Source organism: Bubalus bubalis, chromosome 10, assembly GCF_019923935.1.
Source record: "Bubalus bubalis isolate 160015118507 breed Murrah chromosome 10, NDDB_SH_1, whole genome shotgun sequence".
Taxonomy (NCBI): Eukaryota; Metazoa; Chordata; class Mammalia; order Artiodactyla; family Bovidae; genus Bubalus; species Bubalus bubalis.
The window spans coordinates 38,253,916-38,267,324 of NC_059166.1; the positions used below are offsets into that span (position 1 = coordinate 38,253,916).

General features: G+C 37.1%; 1 protein-coding gene across 2 annotated transcripts in view; it reads left to right on the forward strand.

The window, feature by feature from the left end:
• THEMIS (thymocyte selection associated) overlaps positions 1-13,409 on the forward strand; it is a 189,275-nt gene that overhangs the window by 73,808 nt on the left and 102,058 nt on the right. For both annotated transcript variants that reach the window (XM_006058845.4, XM_006058846.4), the window contains exon 4: positions 10,024-11,072. In XM_006058845.4, coding sequence (XP_006058907.3) covers positions 10,024-11,072 — 1,049 coding nt within the window. The remainder of the gene's footprint in view (positions 1-10,023; positions 11,073-13,409) is intronic.

Below are 13,409 nucleotides of genomic sequence, written 5' to 3' on the forward strand. Positions count from 1 at the left end.
ACAGGCTGGCAACCTGGAAACATAAGCAGTTTATGCTGCATTCTTGAGGCAGAGTTTTTTCTCTGGGAAACCTTTGTTTTTCAGCTGATTGGATGAGGCTCATCCACATATTGAGAGCAACATCCTTTACTTAAAGTCAAGTGATTTGGATGACAACCACATCTACAAAATACCTTCATGACAACAGCTAGATCAGTGTTTGATTAAATAACTGGCTACAACAGGCCAGGCAAGTTGACATATCAAATGAAGAAAATATGTTAATTGTATCATTAAATATAAGAAAATGGCTCTTCACTTTTCTTAGCTTTTATGAGTTAAATGAAAATGTAAAAGACAGAGTAGTGTTACAAGATAAAGCCATATCAAATGCAAGATTTCTCAAAGGCAGTTATGATAATATTTTTCCTGCTACAAATGTTGGAGAGTGATCCAAAAGGAACTATATCTGTTTGTAAATATAAACAGAAGTAGAACCAGAGGAGGACACCCAACAAAACGGAAATTCATTGTATAGCTTCTCTTAAGTTGAAATGAAACCGAATAATTGGGAAAAAATTAAGTCACAGAATATAAAGGAAATTGAGATCAAATAGATGAATGATAAATCAAATTTTAATTTAAATGTCTATATTGAGGCAAGCTCAGAAATTATTAGCGCATCTAATAATCATTGCATAATAAAGAGTAGGCTGTGATGCAAAAATGCAACCAATTCACTGAATAAATGAGAGTTGGAGACAAAATTTATGAAAGGACTTTAGAGAAATATAAGTGTGGTCTTAAAGTAAATAACAACAAAAAAATCAAACTTAGAAAGTGAAAATTTCCCAAAAATACATAGACTATTTAACCATAATAATATAGGAGAAACTAAAAATTGAGAAAAACTGCAGGCTAAAATTTACAAAATTTAAGATAAAAATATGTCAAAACAACCATCTTGCCTTCCAGACTTGAATAAGATTGTCTCAGTAGATTTCTAACCATGTACTGCTAATTCAGGTCTAATTGCAAAGGATGGGTCCTTGAATGCTGAGTTGAGACCAAGAGTATTCTAGAATATTAGCTGTCCAAGGATTCGCACATTGTCTAATATTAGTCAAGCTTAAATAGATACCTGTATTTTCTCTTTAAAGATCATTTTTAGTGTGGTCCCCCAAATTTGTACTTAGGTAAAAGAGTTGTTGCAGTGGGAAATGCAGAAAAGCATCACATTATGATTAACATTAGCCCTAACTGTAAAAGGGACTTTCCCTGAGAGAACAGGCAGAAAGACAGAATTTAATGAAATGACTCAGAAGCAGAGGGAGGAAACCAATGCTACCTTTCTTAGAGAAAATGGAATGGAAGTTTTTTTCTTAATAGCTCCCTTTGGAAAACCAGAAATGTACCCAATAATTCATGTTTACCCAGGAAGAAAATTTGGAAAGTGTTAATTAAGGTTGTGTGAATATATATTGTTTTTACTTCAGATTAATTTGAAACTGGAAAATTTGTAATAAACACTTTCAGGAATGCCTCTCATGCTCTGGGTTGGTGCATTCTTATCTCTTTATCAGTTTTTTGTGAAGATAACTTTTTTGGGAAATTTTCTAGTTTAGTTCCCTCACTGTAACCATTTTCATTTTTGGTGATGACAGAGAGTATTACATTTTTCCAGTTATAAGTTAAAAGTGCTTGTTTAAAGATATATAATACATACATACACACACACACACACACACACTGGAATTATATATACCAAATGTAAGCAGTGGTAGTCTAAAGCTAATAAAGATTGTAATGTGATATCTCCCCTCTTATTTTTTAAAAAATATTTTGCAACAGCATATAACCATCTATTTTGTAAGAAAAACAGCAGAAATGTTGATTTATCTTTCTCTTGGACACATACTTAGATATAATAAAATTTGTCATGAAAGTATTTCAGTTTGAAAACTTAAGTATGTCATATCCAAATTCTAGGAAACTTAAAAATATATGTTATTATTTTAACTTTTGGCTATGGAGAACTTTTAAAATCCTAAAAGATGATGCTGTTAAAGTGTTGCACTCAATATGTCAGCAAATTTGGAAAACTCAGCAAGAGGCACAGGATTGAAAAACGTCAGTTTTTATTCCAATCCCAAAGAAGGACAATGCCAAAGTATGCTCAAGCTACTGTACAATTGCACTCATTTCACATGCTACCAAGATAATGCTCAAAATCCTTCGAGTTAGGCTTCAGCAATACATGAACTGAGAATTTCCAGATGTACAAGCTGGATTTAGAAAAGGCAGAGGAACCAGAGATCAAATCGCCAACATTCTGTTGGATCATAGAAAAAGCAAGGGAATTCCAGAAAAACATCTACTTCTGCTTTATTGATCATGCCAAAGCCTTTGACTGTGTAGATCACAACAAACTGTGGAAAATTCTTCAAGAGATGGGAATACCAGACCACCTTACGTGCCTCCTGTGAAATCTGTATGCAGGTCAAGAAGCAACAGTTAGAACCGGGCATGGAACAACAGACTTGTTCTAAATTGGAGTACGCCAAGGCTGTATATTGTCACCCTGCTTATTTAACTTATATGCAGAGTACATCGTGTGAAATGCTGGGCTGGATGAAGCACAATCTAGAATCGAGATTGCCAGGAGAAATATTAATAACCTCAAATACACAGAACATGGCAGAAATGGCAGAAAGTGAAGATGATCTAAAGAGCCTCTTGAAAGTGAAAGAGGAGAGTGAAAAAGCTGGTTTAAAACTCAACATTCAAAAAATGAAGATCATGGCATCTGGTCCCATCCCTTCATGGTGAGGTGCTTGGATGGCATCATTGACACAATGGACATGAATTTGAGCAAACTCCAGGAAATAGTGAAAGACAGAGAAGCTTGTTGTGTTGCAGTCCATGCGGTCACAAAGAGTTGGACTCGACTTAGTGACTGAACAACAGTGGAGAACTTAAAACATGCAAGAGTAAAGACAATATTATAAACAATAACAAAGATTTTGTTTTAATGTATTATCTAACAAAATGGTGAAATATATAAAATTTGAAGTTGATGCAACAGCAATTAGATGGAGTGAGTTGTCAGTATTGTGATTATCTGTGGGCTTCATGGCACTTAGTAGAGTTAGACAAAGCTTCTCTTCCAAACATACTGTCAAATTAATCTGCCAGAATTCTATTTAATTTGGTCATTATTAATCTCAAATATTCCAGGGACAGATCCATCTTCAGACATAGTCTTACTTTCAACAGTTCTCTTCTCCAAACTCCCTGCTCCCATTTAAAATCCTGAGACTGGATTACATGTTGATCACTGACCATATCCTTTTAGTCTGCTTCCTTATCTATAATTGTGGTTTTCTTAGGATGTTCCTTCTCCTATCCTCTCTTGGCTTGTAATTTCTCCCCATCCTTAAAGACTGATGCTGTGGCCACATCTTTTCTAATATCTATCTTTGGCCCCATCCAAAAAAACTAGATGTGTTATTCCACTCTTTTTCGGTCTACTGTAGTTTTAATTGAGCCTTGTTACATGATTCCATTTTCTTTCTTCGTCAGCATATCAGCTTTACTTCAAAAATATTTTTAGTCATTACCTTAGAGTTTGAAATGTGCACGTATAGTCTAAGTCTACTTGCAACTAACACTATACCATTTCATGACAAGTGCAGGTAACAAATAACAGTGTACGCCCACTTACTCTTCCTTGTCCCTTTACACGATGCTGTCATTTATTTCATTATCAATGTGCTGTAATCATCCAATATGTTGTTGCAGTTTTTATTTTGAACAAACTATCTGTTCTATCAATTAAAAATAAGAAAAATAAAACATTTTATTTTGCTTTCATTTATTTCTTCTCTAATACTCTTCTTTCTTCATGTAGATCTGAGTTTCTGACATGTAATTTTCTTTTTTTAATTTAAATTTATTTAATTTAATTGGAGGCTAATTACTTTACAATATTGTATTGGTTTTGCCGTACATCAACATGAATCTGCCATGGGTGTACAGGTGCTCCCCATCCTGAACTCCCCTCCCACCTCCTTCCCTGTACCATCCCTCTGGGTCATCCCAGTGCACCAGCCCCAAGCATCCTGTATCCTGCATCGAACCTGGACTGGCGATTCGTTTCTTATATGATATTATACATGTTTCAATGCCATTCTCCCAAATCATCGTCACCTCTCCCTCTCCCACAGAGTCCAAAAGACTGTTCTATACATCTGTGTCTCTTTTGCTGTCTCGCATACAGGGTTATCGTTACCATCTTTCTAAATTACATATACGTGTGTTAGTATACTGTATTGGTGTTTTTCTTTCTGGCTTACTTCACTCTATATAATAGGCTCCAGTTTCATCCACCTCATTAGAACTGATTCAAATGTATTCTTTTTAATGGCTGAATAATACTCCATTGTGTATATGTACCACAGCTTTCTTATCCATTCATCTGCTGATGGACATCTAGGTTGCTTCCATGTCCTGGCTATTATAAACAGTGCTGCGATGAACATTGGGGTACACGTGTCTCTTTCCCTTCTGGTTTCCTCAGTGTGTATGCCCAGCAGTGGGATTGCTGGGTCATAAGGCAGTTCTATTTCCAGTTTTTTAAGCAATCTCCACACTGTCCTCCATAGTGGCTGTACTAGTTTGCATTCCAACCAACAGTGTAAGAGGATTCCCTTTTCTCCACACCCTCTCCAGCATTTACTGCTTGTAACAAAATAGAAAGCCCAGAGATAAATCCACGCACCTATGGACACCTTATCTTTGACAAAGGAGGCAAGAATATACAATGGAGGAAAGACAATCTCTTTAATAAGTGGTGCTGGGAAAACTGGTCAACCACTTGTAAAAGAATGAAACTAGAGCACTTTCTAACACCATACACAAAAATAAACTCAAAATGGATTAAAGATCTAAACGTAAGACCAGAAACTATAAAACTCCTAGAGGAGAACATAGGCAAAACACTCTCCGACATACATCACAGCAGGATCCTCTATGACCCACCTCCCAGAATATTGGAAATAAAAGCAAAAGTAAACAAATAGGACCTAATTAAACTTAAAAGCTTCTGCACAACAAAGGAAACTATAAGCAAGGTGAAAAGACAGCCTTCAGAATGGGAGAAAATAATAGCAAATGAAGCAACTGACAAACAACTAATCTCAAAAATATACAAGCAACTCCTGCAGCTCAATTCCAGAAAAATAAATGACCCAATCAAAAAATGGGCCAAAGAACTAAATAGACATTTCTCCAAAGAAGACATACAGATGGCTAACAAACACATGAAAAGATGCTCAACATCACTCATCAGAGAAATGCAAATCAAAACCACAATGAGGTACCATTTCACGCCAGTCAGAATGGCTGCGATCCGAAAGTCTACAAGTAATTTTCTTTTCTCTGAAGAACTTCTTTTATGTTCCTTGCAAGTCAAGTCTACTGTTGACATAGTTTATCATTTTTGTTTGTCTGAGAAAGTCTTTATCTCTCCTTCACTTTTGTAGGGAAGGTAAAATTTCACCTTTACCCTCTTAGAGTATTTTGGCTGGACCTGAAGATTAAACTGATCTTAGATTAACAGGAGAAAAACATACAAATTTGCATAAGTTTGACGTGGGAGCCTTCATAAGAAAATGAAGACCCAAAGAAATGGTGAAACCTGCAGCTTTTAAATTGGGTTGAACAACTGAGACTTTTATGGAAAAGTATACTATGAGGAGAGGGTAAAGGAAGATAAAAATTCTTTTGACAAGGTCTGTTTGTCCAGAATTATCTTGGCTTTGACTCCCTGTTAAAATGTTTTCTTTCTTCTGGTATGGAGGACATCTTTAGCATGGAGTTTTTAATCTCCTGTTTTCAGGAAGAAAGGGGAGATTAGCATGTTGTTGAATCTACTATTAAAGTACATTTAGCTCAAAATAATCCTTAAACCAAAGAGATATTTTGAGATAGCATCTTCTTCCACCTTGACTTTTGAAGGATAATTTTTCCACATACAAAATTCTAGGTTGGTATTTTTTGCCTCTTTCAATACTTTAATATGCTGTTTACTATCTTTCCGCTTTCACGGTTTCTGAAGAGAAGTCCAGTGTAGTTCTTAGCTTCTTTCATGCAAAGGTCAAATGGTTTGTTTGTTTTTCCTTTTGGCTTCTTTAAGTTTTCTCTTTTCTTTGATTTTCTGTAGTTTGAAAATGATATGTTTAGGTGTCAATGTTTTGTGTTTACTAACTTCATTAATTTTGGAAAATTCCCAGCCATTATAACGTCATGATTGTGCCTTTTCTCTCCTTTTTTCCTTCTGGCATTCCTCTGATGTCTGTATTACACCTTTGGAATTGTCCTACTGGTCTTTGAAATTCTCAGTTGTTTTTTACATTCTTTTTCTTTTCAGTTTGGGAAGTTTTTATTGAGAACTTCAGACTCACTGATTCTTTCCTTAGCCATATATAGTTTATTAATGAACACATCAAAGTTATTCTTTAATTCTTTTCCCGTGTTTTTAATTTCTAGCATTTCTTTGTGGTTATTTCCAAGAGTTTCCATCTCTTTGCTTACATTAGCTGTCTTTTCTTATATTTTCTTCCATTAGAGCCCTTAGTATAGTAATTATATTTAAATTGCCAATCTGATAATTCCAAAATCTCTTCCATATCTGAGTCTAGTATTGATGCTTGCTTTGTGTATGCAGGCTGTTGTTTGCCTTTTAACATACCTTGGAAATTTTTGTTGAAAGCTAAGCATGGTGTATAGGATAAAAGAAATTGAGGTAATAGGTCCTAAGTGTGAGCTTTTAAAATAGGAATTAGGCTGTGTTTGTTGGTTACTGTACCTGTAGGAGTCAGAAACACATTTTATGTAGTGTTCTAGTTTATTATTTCCCCTGTTGTCTTTCTCGAGACCCCTACTTAAATAGGGTCATAAATGCCATTCTTTCCATTGTAATCTTCTGCTGTTATATATGTCTCCTTGATATGGTTGGTGAAGTGCAGGGGAGCAGAAGCATTCTATAATCCTGTAATTAAGTCTCAGTCTTTTACTGATCTTGTTTCTCAGCTTTTTTCCTCACATCTCTTTAGTGAGATAGAATGGTCATTGAGGACTGGAGTTTAGTAATTCCCTTCTCACATCAGTTAAACTCTGTAAAACCCAAGTTGGCTGGGCCATAGCAAAACAGATTTTCTTAGCTCAGGCCTGTTTTTTAAGAAGTGAATGATCTGGATGTATTTCAAAATGGTTACTTTTCTCCTCACTCTGCCTAAAGCATGAGAGGAGTTTTCTTAGAAGAATGAGCAACAGATAGATTAGGTTTGGGTTGGAAGATCAGAATTTCATTTTAAACTTGTTAGTTTTGAGACATCTTTTAGACATCCAAGTGGAGATCTTAAGTAGATATTTGGAGTGCAGAATTATATGGCTAGAGATACACATTGGAGAATCATCAGCATACAGATGAGACTTAAAGACAGATGTGAAACTGTGTAAGATCATGTGGGTGTGAGTGTGGACAAAGAAAGGAGCAGAACCAAGAAGCATTAAAAGGTATGTGTGTGGGTGGGGGGGGGGGGGGAGTGGGTGGTGTGTACAGGAGAAGGAACCAGCAAAAAAGTTGAGAAGAATTATAAGAAGGAAATAAGTGAGAAAATTATATAGCAAAGAGTCAAATCTACTCTATCAAATGCTGCTGGTATTACAAGTAGGATCAGATAAGCTAGCATATCTTCAGTGGATTTGGTACAGAAGCGTTGAATATAGGTCAGGAATTGGATACATAAAAATTGAACAGAAGTTAGGTAGACTGGCCCATAGGCTTTCTTTGGCAATAAAATCATCCTAAAGTAAGACTCTGATGCTGGGAGGGATTGGGGGCAGGAGGAGAAGGGGGCGACAGAGGATGAGAAGGCTGGATGGCATCACCAACTCGATGGACATGAGTTTGAGTGAACTCTGGGAGTTGGTGATGGACAGGGAGGCCTGGCGTGCTGCAATTCATGGGGTCGCAGAGTCGGACACGACTGAGTGACTGAACTGAACTGAAAGTATTAACACAGTTCTTTCCCCACCGTACTCATTGTGCCCAAATGCAGATTGTGATCTAGCTTGTATTACGGTCTTTATGTTCAATTTAGAATCCTCAGAAACTCCTTAGTGGCATCTATTCTACCAGTGTCAAGCTGTGCCCTCAACTTGAGAAATAACGTGAGTCTATGAACCCATCTAGTATAATTCTTAAACACTGTTCATTTCAATTGAAATAAGTGTGATTTTAAAGTTTCTAAAATTACCTTGGGTTTCAGGGAAACCTATGGCAACAATTTCAAAAGTTTGAGTTTACCAAATTTTATAAAATGAACTGATAAACATTTTTTTTTTAACCTTTCTCCCCTTTTCTTTTTTTAATGGGAAATCTTCACAGTTTTTACTGATCTTCAACTTATAGACAACCATTGATTCTTTTTCTTTTTTATGTTGAAGAAAATAAAATAATACAATGTCATACTGTGTGTTTTTAGGAATTCTCTTATGCAGCATGTACAAGTAATATGACACAAATTAGAGTTTTCAGATGAGGCATAAACAGTATACAAAACATATTAATATAGGTAATGTTTTATAAGAGAAAAATTCTGTCTTCCAAATATTCCAAATTATGCAATTACAAAAGCATACAGGGAAGAAAGAATATTGACAGAAGGTGGCTAGATATACTGGAAAACAATGGTAGATCATAGAAAAGGCTACAAAACACTGTTGGGAAATTTTCAAGAAAATACAAACCATTATAAAATCCTTTTAATATTAATGTAAAACTTTATTTTTTTGATGCAAGACCATCTGTAAGGATACTGTGTGGAACAGTATATGGAGAGCAGATGATTTCAGGACAATATTTTAAGTCTTTCTGTAGTCTCAAAGAAAGACTTCAGAGACAGTGGGCTCTTGGGAAAAATAAAGAGATTCATTATTCCCAGTGACACATTGGCAGAGAATACACTGGTAAGCACTCTGCCAGCAAACCTAGAATTTCTGAGTGGTCTTTTGACTGTAACATTCTGTACTACTCCTTTTCTATCTAAGTGTTAAGGTAGCAACAGCAAAGAAAGGAATAGTTTTCACGTTGGAAAAAGACTGCCCTTTGGTATCCATTTCCACATATTAATTAATCCTGAGTACTTTATATCCCATGTTTTGCAAAACAGTTATACCCCATAGGATAGAATTTTGTGTATAGAATGTATGTCTTGAGACTTATGCAGGAAGAATCTTACATAAAATACCCGAACTTTCCTCTAAGATGATTTTACATACGCTATCTGGACCACAAAAACATGACCTAAAATGATATAATAAATTTTCTGAAAAAACACACATACGTTTAAACACATGTACATACATTCATGTATGTTATGTATGATAAAACCACACACACACACACACAAAACCGAGTGGAATAGTTAACACCAAAATCAGAGGAATGACTACTCTTAGGTTAAAGTGAGGATATGATTTTGGTGACTTTTGTAGGGCTCCAAGATACTAGTTAATGTCCATTTCTAAAACTAGGCAGATTTATGGATATTGGTTTTATTTACAGTCTATTTCATTTTTAAATATAAAAAAGGGAAAGTCATGTATAAGCAATGTTATATCATAAGAATCTGAGATTTTCTAATAAATTTATTTGTGTTACCTGGACTGAGTTTTTTAACTTTCTTTGAAGTGAAGTCACTCATTTGTATCCAGCTCTTTGTGACCCCATGGACTGAAGTCTGCCAGGCTCCTCCATCCATGGGATTTTCCAGGCAAGAGTACTGGAGTGGGATGCCATTTCCCTAGAATATTTATTTAGAGTACAGTTGCTTTACAAGTGTGTGTTAATTTCTGCTGTACAGCAAAGTGAATCAGCCACATGTATACATATTTCCCCTCTTCCTTGGGTTTCCTGGAGTGATTTTAATACTACTCCAGAGCAACATTTTGATGCAAAAAATGTCTTTTCTTTTTCAGTCCGAAAGGATATAGTCCGTATCCTCCCCAGTTTAGATGTTGAAGTCAAAGACATTACCGACAGCTATGATGCCAACTGGTTTCTTCAGGTGTTATCTACACAAGATCTTTATGAAATGACCAATAAACAGTTCCCCATAGTAGCTGAAGTCATAGAAGCACCCCAAGGAAACCAGCTACCCATAAGCATTTTACAGCCTGGGAAAACCATTGTGATCCACAAAAAGTGCCAGGCATCAAAGATCTTGGCTTCAGAAATTAGAAGCAATTCCTCTAAAAGACACTTCTTGATCCCCACTAGCTATAAAGGCAAATTCAAGCGGCGACCTCGAGAGTTCCCAACCGCCTATGACCTCGAGATAGCAAAGAGTGAAAAGGAGCCTCTGCACGTGGTGGCTACCAAAGCCTTTCATTCCCCCTTTGAGGAGCTGTCCTCTGTCTCTGTCGGGGATGAGTTTCTAGTGCATCACTCACAGACAACTGAAGTCCTCTGTGAAGGAATTAAAAAAGCGATGGATGGTCTGGCTTGTGAAAAAATCCTCAGAAATTCCCGTGAGGCAGCACTGCTCCCTTTGTACATGGACGGAGGTTTTGTAGAGGTGATCCACGATAAGAAACTCTACCAGATTTCCGAGCTTTGCGCACAGTTCCGCCTGCCCTTCAACGTGAAGGTGTCTGTGAGAGATCTTTTTATTGAAAAAGACATTTTGGCTGCTACACCAGGACTACAGTTGGAGGAATCTATCACTAACTCTTATCTCCTCATAAGTGACTTTGCCAACCCCAAGAAGTGCTGGGAAATTCCTGTTGGCCGCGTGAATATGACTGTTCAGTTAGTTAGTAATTTTTCTGGGGATACAGGATCATTTCTAGTCAGTACTCTGGTCGAAGAGATCACTGAAGAACAGTATTACCTGATACGGAGATATGAAAGGTCCTTCTTGCACCCCCCACCTCGCCCTCCGAAACATCCCTCAGTGGAAAAAATAGAGTTAACTCCGCTAAGCCTACCAAAACAAAAGACAGTGGATCTGCCCAAGTCTCCCAAGGTAAGGCTATGCTTTTGCTTTTTTCCTCTTGAGCGTTTTCCTGGAGGTAGTTTATTTCAAGTCTTTTCTGAATCTGGTTTTTGCTTACTTCTCTTCCTTTCATGCCATATTTGAAATGAGCCTTTCTGATGCACAGTAATGATTGAACATCAACAGAGCATAAGCTGTTACAGCATTTTGTATTTTGATGCTTCACCAGTAGATGTGACAAGAAGTTTAAGAATTAAAAATAGCAGGGATGGCACTTGATTATGATGACCCAAATTGCTGTTTCAATGGGTTTTGTTAATTAGGAATGGTTTATAAGGTGCCTCAGAAGTAAATCTCTTTTATTTTGGAAGAGCTGTTCATTTTTTTCCAGGTGGAGTTGTTTTAATTTTACATCCAGGAAATGAGCACACAATAAACGCCCTTTTTCTGGGGGTGGGGTACCAGTAGCGGGCGTCTATGACACATGTCTTCATTTTGTTTTATGTGCAGAAAGATGCAAAAGTGTCTTGGCAGAACTGTGTGAGAATATGGGCATCTGCCCACATTCTGCCTGTCTGAGAATTGTCATCTTTAACAGTTCTTTTGAAAAACAAAATCAATAAAACTGCAGACAGTATGAGATCATTATAGAACCAACAACTCCATAACCACTCTAAAGATTTTGGGAGGGGAGGGGTTTCAGCTTCATTTTCTCTGAAAGTTTTTGCCTCTTGGAAACCACCTGCTGAGTGCCTGGAAATCACTTACCCCTACACCAGGGAGCTCAGGTCCTTCATCTGGCCGGCAGTAGTTAGTTCTCTGGTGTGTGGGGAGAGTGCATTCTGGCCTGGCAGATGTTGAGCTGGCAGCTTGGGGAAACAAAGCAATTAGTAAAACAAAGAGAGATGCTGTGTTTATTCTCTAAACTCAGGAATGATAGCAGCCTCAGGCTTCAAGGATGTGGGTATGGAAATACTTTTACTTCTACATTTCAAAGATTGCATTCTGATTGTTTGCTGGGGAAATCCAATAAAGATCTTCAAACTCATCTTCAGGAAAAGATAAAACCAGCAGAAGTTTCCTTTCCAGAAAATCAATTTTGAAGGAGTCATTTTGAAATTAAACTGTTTCCAAATAATGTTGATTAACAGGCTGCTAAACATGGAGGGTGTCTGGCTTCTCCTGTTTAATATATTTTTATTACTGAATCAAATGATGTGAGAGATGGAATGCTGTTCTCATTTTTAGTGGGAAGCAGAAGAAAGTCCCATCCTCCTACCACCACCCTCTCACCCTCTATGCCTCTGCCTATGCCTGTGTCTATGCCTAAGCCTTCAGAACTGTTGAATACACTACATTGGAAAGCAAAAGAGACTTGGCACATGTTCTTAAAATTAAGGACATTGAGATGAGATTATCCTGGATCATTCAGGTGGGTCCAAGTTAATCACAAGAGTCCTTAAAATATCTTTTTCACTTGAGGTCAGGGTCAGAGAGAGATGTGACTACAGAAGAACTTTAGAGAGGCGGAGCATTTCTGCCTTGGTAGATGGAGGCAGGAATCATTGAGGCAAGGAATGCGGATGGTCTCTAGAAGCTAGAAAGACAAGAGAGCTTTCTTCCCTAGAGCTTCCAAAAATTTCTTAACTGGTTAAAGTAAATAGGGGTTTCACTGAGTTCTGTGAGCCACTCGAGCAAATTAATAAACCCAAGGATGGGTTTCTTGGGACCTCTGATTTGTAACCGTCAGACAGAAGCTATCAATAACCTGGGGACCTACTACTTGCAACTGGCATCTGAAGTGGGCAGCAGTCCTGTGGGACTGAGCCTTTAAACTGTGTTGTTTTGCTGGCAAAATGGTTTATCCCTTCCTTTTTCCTTTTAATGAATGTATGAGTTCATGTACCTTTGGAGAACTTAAGGGTACACTAGGATTCAGGGGTGATTAGAGATAGGATGTAGAACACAGCCAGAGTGGGCCTTTGTTTTCATCAAACATTGGGCAGGACTTGTGACAGTTCCTGCATCTCGTAGCTTCATCACCAGATAAGAATGTAATTTCTTTGTTTGGTTCCAATTTTTAAAAGAAGGAGGAGTTTGGATCACATGCCCATCTCCTGTTTCAATCAACTCATTGGTCATCCCCACTACAGCCAGGATTGGTGGGGAAGGGAATGACAACTAGTTGTCTCAAATAATAGAAATATGGGAGCAGTATGTGAAGGTCTAGAGATATAAAAGAGTAGGTGCCTATTACAAGTAGGAGGGAAAAGACCAAAAATCCCTAAACTACTAAGAAAGCATTTGTAGAAAAAAAAAATTAAAAAAAAATTTTAATGCCCTTTGAAAGAATGTCAAACGAAAATG